Source organism: Mustela erminea, chromosome 1 (assembly GCF_009829155.1).
Source record: "Mustela erminea isolate mMusErm1 chromosome 1, mMusErm1.Pri, whole genome shotgun sequence".
Lineage (NCBI taxonomy): Eukaryota > Metazoa > Chordata > Mammalia > Carnivora > Mustelidae > Mustela > Mustela erminea.
In genome coordinates this window covers 220,188,287-220,201,665 of record NC_045614.1, presented here as the reverse complement: position 1 = coordinate 220,201,665, position 13,379 = coordinate 220,188,287, and the positions used below count along the sequence as shown (strand labels likewise).

The following is a 13,379-nucleotide window of genomic DNA, read 5'->3' as shown; positions in this document are numbered from 1 at the left end:
GGAGGCAGGCACACAGCCCGGGATCCTTGAGGACGTGAAGACAGAAGAACGTGGAAATGCCGCGCTCCAGACAGCACGTAGGTGAACAAACGTTCAACCTCAGACCCCGTCACAGGCCCTAGAAACACGGCCCTTCCGGGGACAGTCAGCGGAAGGACGCCCTGCCCGGGCCTGTGAGTGGGGACCCACCCGGGTGTCTCCACGGGGCTACCCCCGCTGAGAAAGCTGGGTGTCGCCCGCACCCGACCTGCGGGAACTCCGTCCTACTCTGCTTTACTGCTGACTGTTGTCCTCATCTAAGCCCGGATTTCTCTTTTCTTCTACTTCCACTAGGGTTTTGGTTTATGTTAGTAAAATGTTTTCTCCTTGAGACTGAAATTACAGCTGCTGTGAGAATAGCACACTGTAACTGCTCCGAACCGGTGACCAAGAGACAGACCTTCCAAGTCCCAGACAAGGGAACAACACTAAGGAAGAAGACAACAAAACTCCTCGAAGAGCACTACTGATGTGCACGATCGTTACTAAGCTATGATCCCTGAACCGTGCTCTTGCCACAGGCGAGTACCGACAGGACAGGCAGAGTCCAGAAACAACATCGCGTACACCTGTGCACGTGCTCCCAGATCGAGGAGCAAAGGTGGTGCATTCTCCACAAGCGATGGGGGAACTGGGCATCTGTATGCAAAAAATGAGCTTTGATTCATACCTTGAACTAATACGACACCAAACGGATCACAGACGTAAAGCTAAAATGTAAAACTAGAAAACATCTAGAAGAAAACAGAGGTAACGATCTTCGTAACCTTAGGCCGGCCAGATTTAGACACAAGAACAAAAGCACTGTCTGCTAAAACCACAAGAACGAAAACAAAACCCAGCTGAGATGAACTTCATTAAAATTAAAAACTTCTAGGGGCATCTGCGTGGCTCAGTCAGTTAAGCGTCTCACTTCTGCTTCTGGCTTCGGGGGCAGGTGATCTTGGGTCATGGGGTCGGCCCCGCACTGGGCTCTGTGTTCAGCACAAGAGTCTGCTTCCCCCAATCTTCTGCTCCTCCCCCCGCTGCTGCTACTAGCTCTCTCCCCCTAAATAAATAAATAAACAAATAACATCTTTTTAAAAATAAATAAAATTTAAAACTTCTGCTCTTCAAAAGCCACTTTAAGAGAATGCAAAGAACCAGCTGGGGCACCTGGGTGGCTGAGTGGGTTAAAGCCTCTGCCTTCGGCTCAGGTCATGATCTCAGGGTCCTGGGATCGAGTCCCGCATCGGGCTCTGTGCTCAGCAGGGAGCCTGCTTCCTCCTCTCTCTCTGCCTACTTTGATATCTGTCTGTCAAGTAAATAAATAAAATCTTATAAAAAAAAAATGTACTGCAGAGTAGCAGCAATCTCCTTAGAAGGAAATCTCCAAAATTAGAAAAAAATAGTAAAACACCTACAGTAGGAAAGCTGCTCCGTAACACACAAAAACTACCCATCCCAGTCCCACAGCTGGAGGCAGGAAAATGGACAAAAAAGTTTAAAGAAATCATACTAATTGCAGGGGAAGGACGACCTCTCTAGGGGTGTTTGTAAGCATCCCCTGGGGAGAGACCACCAACCCTACTGGTTACATTAAGGAAGACTGCGGTTGTGTGAAGGGTTTTTTTCTCCTGAGAAGTCGCGGGCTGTGGTAAGTTATTCCGTGAGACCAGTCTCTTCACAGCCATTTACAGCCAAGGCCACGGGGGCGACTGCCCACGTCTGGTCCTACCTGACCGGAAGCGCTCGTCCCGGGAGCTGGGGGGCCTTGGCTTCCGCTGTTTGGACACGGCAGCTGTGGTCTGGGTGGGAGCAGGGACCCTGTTCTCTGCTTGGAGGGATGGATCTGCTCCTGCAACACAGTTTTGTAGGAACATCTTGTGTCAACAGTTTGCTTTTCCAATGATGGAAAAATCCACTTAGAACACCACACCTTGTCCTGTGTTGTTACAGCACACACTGTACCGACGTAACAATCCGGCACAAGCATCCAGCAGTGGTCCCTGAAGCCCAGAAGACCCCTGACTGGAGGCTGGGGTCAGAGCCATGAATACCCACTCCCCGCTCGCTCTCCCGAAAGTGCCGGCCTGCGCTGCCTCACTGTCCAGCATCCGCAGGAAGGGTGACCAGCAACAGCGTCCCCGAGCCCAGCTGCCCAGCACATGGGGCCACCTGGGGCAGACTCTCTTGGGAAGGCCCTGCAAAAGCGTACTTCTGCACCGTAAGTGTTCCCTGAACCTGAAACGCCTTGTGCCACTTTCCCTGGCACTGTCCACAACGTCAGTGACTCTCCATGAAGCAGGCACTGGGGAGAACCAGCCGCCCTTAGACATACGCAGAAACATGGGCAGTGGTGAGTCAGGGGTGCCTGCGACCGCGAGAGCCTGAGGGCACAGGGTACAGAGACCTCAGGTGCTGACACATTTAGCCGGGGGTGCCCGCTCGCTGTGTCTCCAAACCCGACACCCGGACAGCCTGCACTGACAGCCTCTGACCACACAGGCCTGGAGGACGGTGTGGAGAGGAAACGGATAGGACCCAAGCGGGAGGCTCAGGACACGGAATCCATGGTGTTGTCTGAGCTCTATTTGCTGACCTTCGAGAACAGCACAGGGCAAGCCTCCCATCGTGCTCATCGTGCTCAAGTTCCACTTGAGTCTCTGGCTCAAGACATCTCGTAAAAGTAGCCTGCAGCATTCCAGTCCCGTGGGTCCCACCAGCCCTCACCCCTCCTGAGAAGGGGCCGTCTATCCCTGCCTCCGACCTGTGCTGGACAGTGCGACAGAGACCACCTGGTGGGACCTGGAGACAACGCACCAAGAGGACACGCGACAGGACGGCGGGCCCACAGCGGCTGGCTCTGTGCAGGCGGTGAGCGGCCCTCGGAGCCCCGCCAGGCTGCAGGTGTGTGAAGAACACAGGTCATCACGGGTGCTGAGGACCGCATCTCGGGGCGCTCAGTTACACAGAGCTGGAAGATGGGGTGCTCCTTCCGGAAGTCCAAATCCGAGCGCGTACACGCACACGCGCCCCGCGATCCCGGGCGCGCTGTGACTGGGTGAATGACTCCGAAGGTCGTGCCGGAGAACACATCAACCCATTACGGACGCACGCTTGTGGACACCCTTACGCTCGCTCCCCAAATACAGGTGCATTCGTCCTTCGAGAGGCTCGTGGGTTCCACAAGAATGTGCGCCCAATGTGGAACGGTCACATGAGGGAGCAGGTGCTTTTTCATTTTTACAGGTCCCAGGAGAGGACTTTCCCAAGGGCTACAGCAACACGCGTGCCCACGGGCAGAGCAGGAAAGGGCATTCCCCTCAGCCTCGTCAGCACTGGGTGTTTAGAAGGATTTTTAGAATTTTGCCAGTCTGATAGGAGGAAATGGTTCACATTTCCGTACCCACTTGTGGGGAGGAACATCTTCATTTCCTCTTCTTTGAATTTCTATTCAGTTCATCAAGCTAATGAGTTCCCAAGAAAGAGCCGCAGGAACCCGGCCAGGATGGCGGCGCTCACACAAGGCTTCCCCCTCAGCGCTCTCCTGTGCTCTCCGACACCATCGCCGGGCGCGTCTCCCCCGCCTGGGCTACGGAGGCCCCAGTGTGTGTCCCTTAGTCTGACAGCTGCTGGCGACGTCTGTCCCGTGCTTTCCACGCCACGCCCCCAGTTTCCTTCACTGCCCATTTTACTCAGAGACTCCTGTTTGGGATTAATGAATGTCCGTTCGTATTCTTTCTGTTGTCGACCTACTGTAAGCTACATCACCCCGACACAGGCAGTAGAAACCACGTGTCCCGTTTATAAGTCGTTACACGGGAAAAAACCCAATGGGACTTCGGCAGTGGTAAGGGGAGACTCCAGCGCCTCCGGGCCCCCTGCGCCCCCGCCTCACTCCGCGGGCACACGGCACGCTGACTTCCGGGAAAACCACGGCCTTGTCTCTCTTCCCCAGCTACGCAAGGGTTCCTGGACGGGGCAGGTCGGCTTTCCTAAGCTGCAGTGCCTGTGCTCCCCTGTGAGTGGCTTTCGCTCCCCGTCACGTTTCCGAGAGCCATCTCTGCCGACGCGTGTGGGTCTTCAAGCTCTCCCCCGGGACTCTGCTGGGGGACGTCTGCGCTCCCGGCGCCGCAGGGGCCCGACCACGTTGCTGCGCAGAGAGTGGACAAGTGTGAGCGGCCCAGGGGTCGTCCAGAGCAGCTGGCGGCTGGTCACCAATGCCCCCTTCAGCTTCGCCAGCTGTCCCCACCCCTCGGCTCGAGCCCCCTCCAACAAGCCGTGCGGGCTCTCACCCACGTTCCTCTGATACCCACTGAGGTTAACCCTCCTTCTTTGCTGCCGGCTAGGAGGCCTGCCACTCAGGAAACAGCGGTGCAAGGCTCAGCCCAGCTTCCTCCTGAGCTTTGTAAAAAGTATGTTGGGGGACTTTCCGGCTATTTAAGGTTCAACTGATTCCAAAGAAATGAAAAATCTAGTGTCCCAGTTACACCAGCCGTGTTTCAAGTACTCGGCAGCTGTCCACAGCCAGGGGTCGCCGAACATTTCCATGATCGCCAAAGGTAATAAACAGGACAGGGCTGCCTTATATGTTCCGCACACTAGTTCTTTTTCAATTCCGTTACTGTGTGACGTGCCCTTACGGTCCTTACGGTGACTGTGGGTACCATGACATGGATCACTTCACCACAGCCACCACCCCCTCCCTCAGGCCCCTCTCAGCCCCTCCAGAGACCTGTGATGTCCTGCCCATTTCGCCATGTCGTGCAATGGTGACCATCTTCCCGTATGACCCTCTAAGGGGCTGTAGCTTTCGCCTTTTCTACTGGCCCTCCTATGCCGGACACTGATTGCTGTGTCCAGCCTATGAGGACAGGGAGCTGTGGCGGCACCATGCCCTGTAACGCTGCCCCCCACAGGCCACGGCCTCACGCACACGCGTGTGAGTCTGTGTCTGGGCTCCTGGTCCCGCTCCTGCTCCGCTGCCTGCCCTGGTTCCAGACCAGGTCGTCTTCACGACAGCAGCGCGATCGCAATCCTTCTTATCCTGGTCGGGACAATCTTCCCACCTCATTCCTCCTTTTGGAGCACACTTTGGATCCCTTGGCCCTTTAAACTTACGTAAATTTTAGAATTAGCTTGTTAAATTCCACCCAAAAAAAACACCAAAAAACCTGTTGAAATGACAAGTGTGGGGCGCCTGGGTGGCTCAGTGGGTTAAGCCGCTGCCTTCGGCTCAGGTCATGATCTCAGGGTCCTGGGATCGAGTCCCGCATCGGGCTCTCTGCTCAGCGGGGAGCCTGCTTCCTCCTCTCTCTCTGCCTGCCTCTCAGTCTACTTGGGATCTCTGTCTGTCAAATAAATAAATAAAAATCTTTAAAAAAAAAAAAGAAATGACAAGTGTGTTAGCTCTGCAGATCAGTTTAAGGTAGGAAGAACTGACACCGTTACGGCATCTATTCTGAACCTAAGTAACGGAACGTTCCTTACCACAATCACAAGAATCATGTTCTATCATCATAAAAATATAATAAATCCTACTTGAAATGAGATCCATACCAAACCCAAGCTGTAAACTATAGCCTGTGGGCGGTGTTACTTACTATTAGATACGCTGCCCAGTCCTCCTCGATAAACTATGAAACATACCAACGTGACACTCGAATCCGTATTGAGGTCAAGTTCAGTGAGAAAACGGACTGTTAGAAAACAGGCGAGCGAGTGACTTTACCTTGAAGAAGCGGGATGTAGCGCGCCAGCAGCTTTGCCCGTTTCTTCTCATAGCCTTTCTGAGTGATGTCACCTAAAACGACAGCAGAAAAGATGATTATTTTTCCTCCAAAGTGCCCACGTCCTGGAAGGAAAAGACAGCTCCTGACGGAGGAACCGGAAGCACCAACACCGCTGAGGCACCCGCACGACGGAACACGCGGAGCGACGGACGCCTTCGGCCCGGACAGAGCTGCCTGAACACTGCGACGTCAAAGCAGGCGGCTCAAAGGGCTCCGTACCGAGTCACTCCACGTCCTGACATCCTGGAAGGGACAAAACCGACGGACAGAGCGGATGGCGGCTGCCGAGAGATGGGGTGAGGGCGGGCTGAGGCCAGCAGGGAAGGCGGGTCGTCGGCCGCAAGGAGCCGTCCTGCTCGGGTGGTGGCTCGTGGCTGCACGCGCCCCTCGAAACCCGAGCCCTGCACACCAGGGAGGGCGCGTCCTACTGTGCGTAAATACTACTTTGGTTTTTGAAAATTGTGATCATCATCCCCTAAGGGCTTGCCAGAAATGCAGATTCTAAAAAAAAATCAATAAAAATTTTAAAAATAAACATTTTTGAAGTGAAAAACAAAGAAAGAGAAGCACTCGGAGGCCACGGCCCAGAACGGAGCGGAGCCGGCCTCCGCCGAGACGCCGCAGGGAGCCCCGTGCGGCCGAGCACACCCGGCGTGAGGCTGGGCCGGAGCGGGAACAGGGCCTGCCGCGCGGACGCGTGTCACACGGGGGAAGAGCGGACGAAGCCGGGCAGAGCGGCCAGACGGGACGCGTGTCTTCACGGAAACGCGCCTCGGGCTCCGAGCACAGCTGCTTCCTAGCGAGAACCTGGCGCGCCACAGGAACCTGTCCTGTCTCAGCGACTTTCCGTGGCCCGGAAATACGTACGACAATCTCCACTGGCGGCCTGCGTGGGCAACCGTGGCCAGCAGAAAGCTCTCCTCCCGTCCCCGCCCTGGCCCCCCGCACGAGCCCAGGGCCGGGCCGCCGTCCCCGGGGCCTCACCACGCACGGCCTGTCCACGCTCCCGACTGCAGGATCTGCTGTGCCGACAGGCCTCCCAGCCCAGTGAGGACTCGCTGGAGGTCTCTGGGGAGACACTCCCACAGCACCCCACAAAAGAAGTCTGAGGTCAGGGAGCACCAGGTCCTGCCCTCCCAACAGGCAGGCGGCTGCTCGGGTCCAGGCTCCCGGGGGGGTCTGCCCTGCGTTAACCACGGCTCCTCCCGCCGCCCTCCCCGCCCAGCCGCTCCGGTGGCTCTCACCTACCCTGCACTCTGCTTTCCGCTCCGTTCCCACGGGATTCCCCTCCCCCACAGCAAACCAGCCTTTTATTGTTGTTTTTTTATTTTTTTTCAGATTTTATTTATTTATTTGACAGACAGAGATCACAAGTAGGCAGAGAGGCAGGCACAGAGAGAGGAGGAAGCAGGCTCCCTGCTGAGCAGAGAGCCCGATGCGGGGCTTGATCCCAGGACCCTGAGATCATGACCCGAGCCAGAGGCAGAGGCTTTAACCCACTGAGCCCCCCAGGCACCTGGTCTTTTAATCTGAATTTGTTCTGCAGAATGTACGGCGCTTTGTGTGCATGTATCTGTGCCTGACCTGCATGGCAGGGTACTGCGCATCCCACTCTGATTTTTTCTGCTAAGCCTCCACTGCTAACCTCAGCCAGTCCATGGGGCAGGGGTCACCGACCGGCTGCTACCGGCCTGGGGCCTTGGGGTGCACTGTCCTTGCCCTGCCCACTCACTGCACCAGAGACCCCAACCTGGGCCCCCAGAGGACTGTGGAATATAGCTTCTAAGGGTTTAACTTGCGAACAACTTTAAAGCACATGTATTTTTTAAAGCTAACAAATTACGCTTCTTCTGAAATATATGAAAATATATAATTGAGACAAATCGAAATGAAAACTAAGTATTGTTACATAACACAAGAACTGATAAATCCCTATTTCAAAGCAGAGCACTGGTTTTCCGGGTACTTAAAAGTAAGTACTCATTTCCCGGGAACGGACCCTTGCTTGGTTCCCATTTCAAACGAGCATTTCCACGCAAAGGTGCCAGGGAATGTTCAGAAATGAAACGTTAACTCCCTGCTTCACGCCTCTGATATCGCAAAAGCGGTCTCGTGTCTTCTCACTGAACTGGCAGAACGTAGCCAAGAGACACGCTTCCATGCGTAACCAGTTACCATATTTCCCATCTCCCACTCAGACACAACCCAACGCGCCACCCAATGCAAACTTCTCCCCACGCAGAGCGCAAGGCGGAATTCCAAGAGAATGCAGACACAAAACGAGTAAGCTAGTAGGAAAGGGACTCAAATCCAGATTTTCTGAACCCAAGTTCGGTAAACAGCCAAGAGGCAAACAGCAGAGGCACACAAACTTGGAGTTGCCCTGACCCGACCACTGACCACCGAGGGAATCTCCGTCAGGACAAAGCTCGCCCCTGGCTGAGCACCCTGAGGGGGCTGGGAAGATGCCAGGGCCCCTCCTTCTCCGGTGGTCTGGGAGCTGCTGGCTGTTCCGACCAGCCCTCCGGGTAGGGCGATGCTATGTGGCTCCGGCTGACCTCCAGCGCGGCTGACCAAACTATTTAGGGCTACAAATGCGAAATCGCAACAGTTATCTCCAAGTCCCAACGAGACACGGGGTTCCTATTCTCAAAGCATTCGGTGACTCCTGAAGGCCACAGCACCGTGGACAGGCAGAGCCCATTATATGTAACAGCAAACAATGGGAGACAACCTCTCATTGCTTCTTCATCAAAAAAAAAAAAAAAAAAGGAAGAAAACGTGCTGTTCACACATCATTACTACAGAATACTGATGATACGCTGTTGTTACTTGTAAAAGTAACAACTTTTATTACTTCTGTCGTTACTCCTGAAAAAATACCCTGGTATTTGGAAGGTAGGGATGAGTATCACTTACACAGATTCATGACACGCTACTGGGTAAATCACTTACACAGATTCATGATGCACTACTGGGTAAAAGCAGCAAGTTGAAAACTATAGAGAATGATTTAAAAAAAAAACTATAAAGAATGATTTAATTCTGGGAACAACAAATAAACAGAAGTACGCATGCATGTAAGTGTGTACATTCTGTGTGTGCAAGAAATGCCTGGAAGGCGCCCAACGAATCATCAATAGCAATTTGTTTATTTAGCTTGAGGTGGGTGTAACAGATATTTTTCCTTCACACGCTTCCGAATTGTTTACATTTTTAGCACAGTAACTGTAATTAAGAATATGTGGGAAATAGTTTGATAATGTACTCTGGTTATATAAGATGTTATTGAAAGAAACTGAATGAATTCTATGTACTATTTCTGCAACTTAAGAGACAAAAATTATTTCAAAATAAAAAGTTAAAAATATATGGAAGAGACTATATAAAGTTGGTGTTATTTCTTTTTTAAGTGATAAAACCTGCCAGTGAAACCATCTGGGTCTGCAGATTTATTTTCCAGAAAATTGGGACTTTTTTCCCCTCTACCTTTTAATTTATTTAATTAAAGCTTTACAGATGTATATTTTAGAGTAGTTTCAGGTTCACAGCAAAACTGAGGGCAAGGTACAGAGAATTCCCATATACCCTCTACCCTAACACACGCACGGCCTCCCCCATTATGAACACCCTCCCCTAGACTGGTGGTGAACTGTATGGGTTCACAGCATTTACCCAAAGTCTACAGTCTGGTTAGGGCTCACCCTTGGTGTCGTACATTCTGTGAGTTTGGACAAATGTATGAAAACACACCCATCGTTGTGACATCACACAGGGTATCTTCGTTGCTCTGAAAGTCCTCTGTGCTCTGCCTCTTCCTCCCTCCCTCACCCCCCAATCCCTGGCAGCCACTGATCCTTCTTCTGTCTCCATAGTTTCCAAGAATGTCATGGAGCTGTAATCACACGATAACCTTTCCCCACTGACTTCACTTAATGCATTTCCGTTTCTTCCATGTCTTTCCTGGCTTGACAGCTCGCTTCTGGGCAGTGTTAGAGAACATTCCATTGACTGGATGGACCAGCTTACTTATCTACTCACCTACATCCTGGTTGCTTCCAAATTTTCTGTAAGCAACTGTGTGCGGGCTTTTGTGTGCACACATGTGTTTAACTCCTTTGGGGAAATACCAAAGAATGTGATCGCCGGGTCAGATGGGAAGAGCAGGTTTCGTCTTGGGAGAAACCACCAAAGTGCCTCCCAAGATGGCGGCACCACCGTCTTTTCCAGCAGCCGTGACGGGGACCGAGCGCTCCGGGGGCTCCCGTCCTCGCCAGCACTTGCCGCTGTCCTGTTCTGGATTGTGGCCACTCTCGTAGGTGTGCAGCAGTGTCATGATCCTTTTTATTTTCATTTCCCTGATGACCTGTGACGTGGAGCATCTTTCCTATGCTGACTTGTCATCTGTATGTCTGCTCGGGCGAGGCGTCTGTTAAGGTCCTCGGGCCATTTCTCCACCAGGTTGTTTCCTTACTGTTGAGTTTTAAGAGTTCTTTGTATATTTTGGGTAATGGTCTTTTATCAGACATGGTTTTTTGTAAATATTTCCCCCAGGTAAATGGCTTGTCTTCTCTTACTCTTAACATTGTCTTTTGCAGAGCAGAAGTTTTTAGTTTTAATAGAGTGTTTCTTATCAATTATTTATGTCATGGATTGTGGCTTTGGTGCTGTATCTAAAAGTTATCACCACACATAAGGTCACCTAGGTTTTCTAAGTTATCTTCTATTGATCGTCCAGTTTTAGAGTTCTACATTTTCACTTTAGGGATGAGATCCATTCTGAGTTAACTTTTTGGTAGGGGTCCATACCTAGGTTCATTTTGTTGCACGTGGACGTCCAGTTGTTCCAGCACCATTTGTTGGAAAGACCATCTTTTTTCTACTGCTCTTCTGTCAAAGATTAATTGGCTCTATTTATGTGGGTCTATTTCTGGCTTCTCTGTTCGGCTCCATTGATCTATCTGTTCTGCTATCTTGATTACTACAGCTTTATTGGAAGTCCTGAAATCAGAGTGTCTGTCTTCTAACTCTGTTCATTTCCTTCACGACTGTTTTGCTATTCTGGGCCTTTTGCCTATCCCTGTAAAACTTCAGTACTAGTTTGTCAATATGCACAAAATATCTTGCTGATATTTTGATTGGGACTGTGTTGCATCTATGGATCAACCTGGGAAGAACTGACATCTTGACAATATTGTCTCCCTATCCATGAACACAGAATACCTCTCCACTTATTTAGTTCTTTGATTTCTTTCATCAGTATTTTGTAGCTTCCCTCACAGAGATCTTCAACATAGTTTGTTTGATTTATACCTAAGTATTTAATTTGGGGGGTGCTAATGTAAATGGTATTGTGTTTTTAATTTCAAGTTCCACTTGTACAGTGCCACGTGATTGATTTTTGCATATTAACCTTGAGTCATGCGACCTTGCTATAACCGTGTATTCGTTTTGGTGAGGAGGAGGAGGGCTTGTTAATTCTTTGGGATTTTCTACATAGACAACCATGCTGTGTGTAAACAAAGAGTTTTATTTCTTCCTTCCCAATCTATATGCCTTTTATTTCCTTTTCTCGTCTTTCAGGATCAGCTGGAACTCCCACCGCAACGCTGACAATGAACGGTGAGGGTCATCCTTGCCTTGATCTCTTCTCGTAGGGAAGCTTTATGTTCCCCCCGTCAAGCATGATGTCAGTTGTGGGTTTTTCTTTTCTTTTCTGTTTAAGATTTTATTTATTTATGGGACAGAGAGACACAGCGAGAGAGGGAACACAAGCAGGGAGAGGGGGTGAGGGAGAAGCAGGCTTCCTGCCAAGCAAGGAGCCCGATGTGGGGCTCGATCCCAGGACGCTGGGATCATGACCTGAATCAAAGGCAGATGCTTAACTGACTAAGTCACCTAGGCGCCCCCCTCTCGTTTTTTCTTAATTAGCCTGACTAAAGATCTGTCGATTTTATTGACTTCCAAAGAACCAGTCAGTTTCATTGATTTCTGCTCTAATTCTTATTATTTCTTTTATTCTATTTACTTTTTATTTAATTTGCTCTTGTTTTTGTAATTTCCCAGGGAAGAATCTTAGGTTATTGATCTTTTAAACTGAAATATAATTTGCACATAACATTATATTAGCTTCAGGTATGCAACATGATTCGATATTTGCACGTACTGTGAAATGAGCACAATTAAATATAGTCAGCCCTCATCACAAAGCTACATTTTTTTTCCTTGTGATGAGAACTTTTAAGATCTACTCTCCCAGCAACTTTCAAATACCACGAGTCAGTCCTCTGTATCTGAGCTGTTTTGTTTTGTTAGATTCCACATGTAAGTGAGATCACATGGTATTTGGCTTTCTCTGCATAACTTACTTCACTTAGCATAATGCCCTCAATGTCCACCCAGTTACTGACTTTTGATCTTTCTTCTTTTTTTTTTTTAAAGATTTTATTTATTTATTTGACAGAGAGAAATTACAAGTACACTGAGAGGCAGGCAGAGAGAGAGAGAGAGAGAGAGAAGGAAGCAGGCTCCCTGCTGAGCAGAGAGCCCGATGCAGGGCTCGATCCCAGGACCCTGAGATCATGACCCGAGCCGAAGGCAGCGGCTTAACCCATTGAGCCACCCAGGCGCCCTTGATCTTTCTTCTTAATGCTATAAGTTTCCCTTTAAGTATTGCTTTTGCTGCATCCCACAAATTTAGGTAAGTTGTGTTTTTATTTTCATTTAGTTCAAAATATTTCAGAATTTCTCTTTGGACCCATGTTATTTAGAAGTATGCTGTTTAATCTCTACATATTTTGATTTCTCTGCTATTGATTTTTAGTTCAATTCTGTTGTGGTCTGAGAGCAGACACTGTATTATTTCTATTCTTTTAAATTCATGAAGATGTGTTTTATGGCCCAGAATGTAGTCTCTCCTGGTGAATGCTTCATGCGGACTTGAGAAGAATGTATAATCTCCTGTTGTTGGACAAAAGAGTCTGCAGATATCCATTACACACAGTGGACAGATGATGCTGTTGAATTCAACTGTGTCCTCACTGATGTTCTGCCTGCTGGGTCCTTTTCTGAGAGAGGGTATCGAAGTCTCCAACTATAATAGTGGATTCACCTGTTTTTCTTTGCAATTCTACTTGATTTTGCTTCATATAGTTTGATGTCCCACTGTTAGGATGTGCACATTAAAGACGCTCCCGAGTCCATCCACCTGCCAGGAGCCAAAGTAAACCCTTTATGGAGAAACACAGAAACATCTAGAGTCGCAAATCATTGCTACACCTACAGCATCTGGCCTATAGGCAAAAGGAAGCTGTGACTACAACCCACGGAGACTAACAGAGAATAGGGAGGTACAGACCGGGTGGCCACATAATGGAACTTGAAAATAACCATGATCAACGTGTTCAAGGAATTAAAAAGCAGTACTGTGATTTAAAAAAAACAGAAAAGTAAATTCTATACCTGAAAAATACTATATTTCAAATCGAGGAATAAATTTAATGAAAGACGTATATACATGACCTCTAAACAGAAACTGAAAAAGCAGGTCGCCTGGGGGCTCGGCTG

The 13,379-nt window shown here is 49.8% G+C and overlaps 1 protein-coding gene across 9 annotated transcripts in view; it reads right to left on the bottom strand.

Moving 5' to 3' along the window:
- Positions 1 to 13,379, bottom strand: part of DIP2A (disco interacting protein 2 homolog A) — a 96,538-nt gene that overhangs the window by 67,555 nt on the left and 15,604 nt on the right. For 8 of the 9 annotated variants that reach the window (XR_004289153.1, XM_032358012.1, XM_032358019.1 and 5 more), the window contains exons 2-3: positions 5,753 to 5,824; positions 1,757 to 1,876 (exon numbers count right to left, since the gene is read on the bottom strand). Coding sequence is in view for 8 of the 9 variants with exons in the window: in XM_032358012.1 (XP_032213903.1) it covers positions 1,757 to 1,876; positions 5,753 to 5,824 (192 nt within the window). In the remaining variant the exon portion in view is untranslated. The remainder of the gene's footprint in view (positions 1 to 1,756; positions 1,877 to 5,752; positions 5,825 to 13,379) is intronic. The other variant, XM_032358028.1, reaches the window with a different exon arrangement.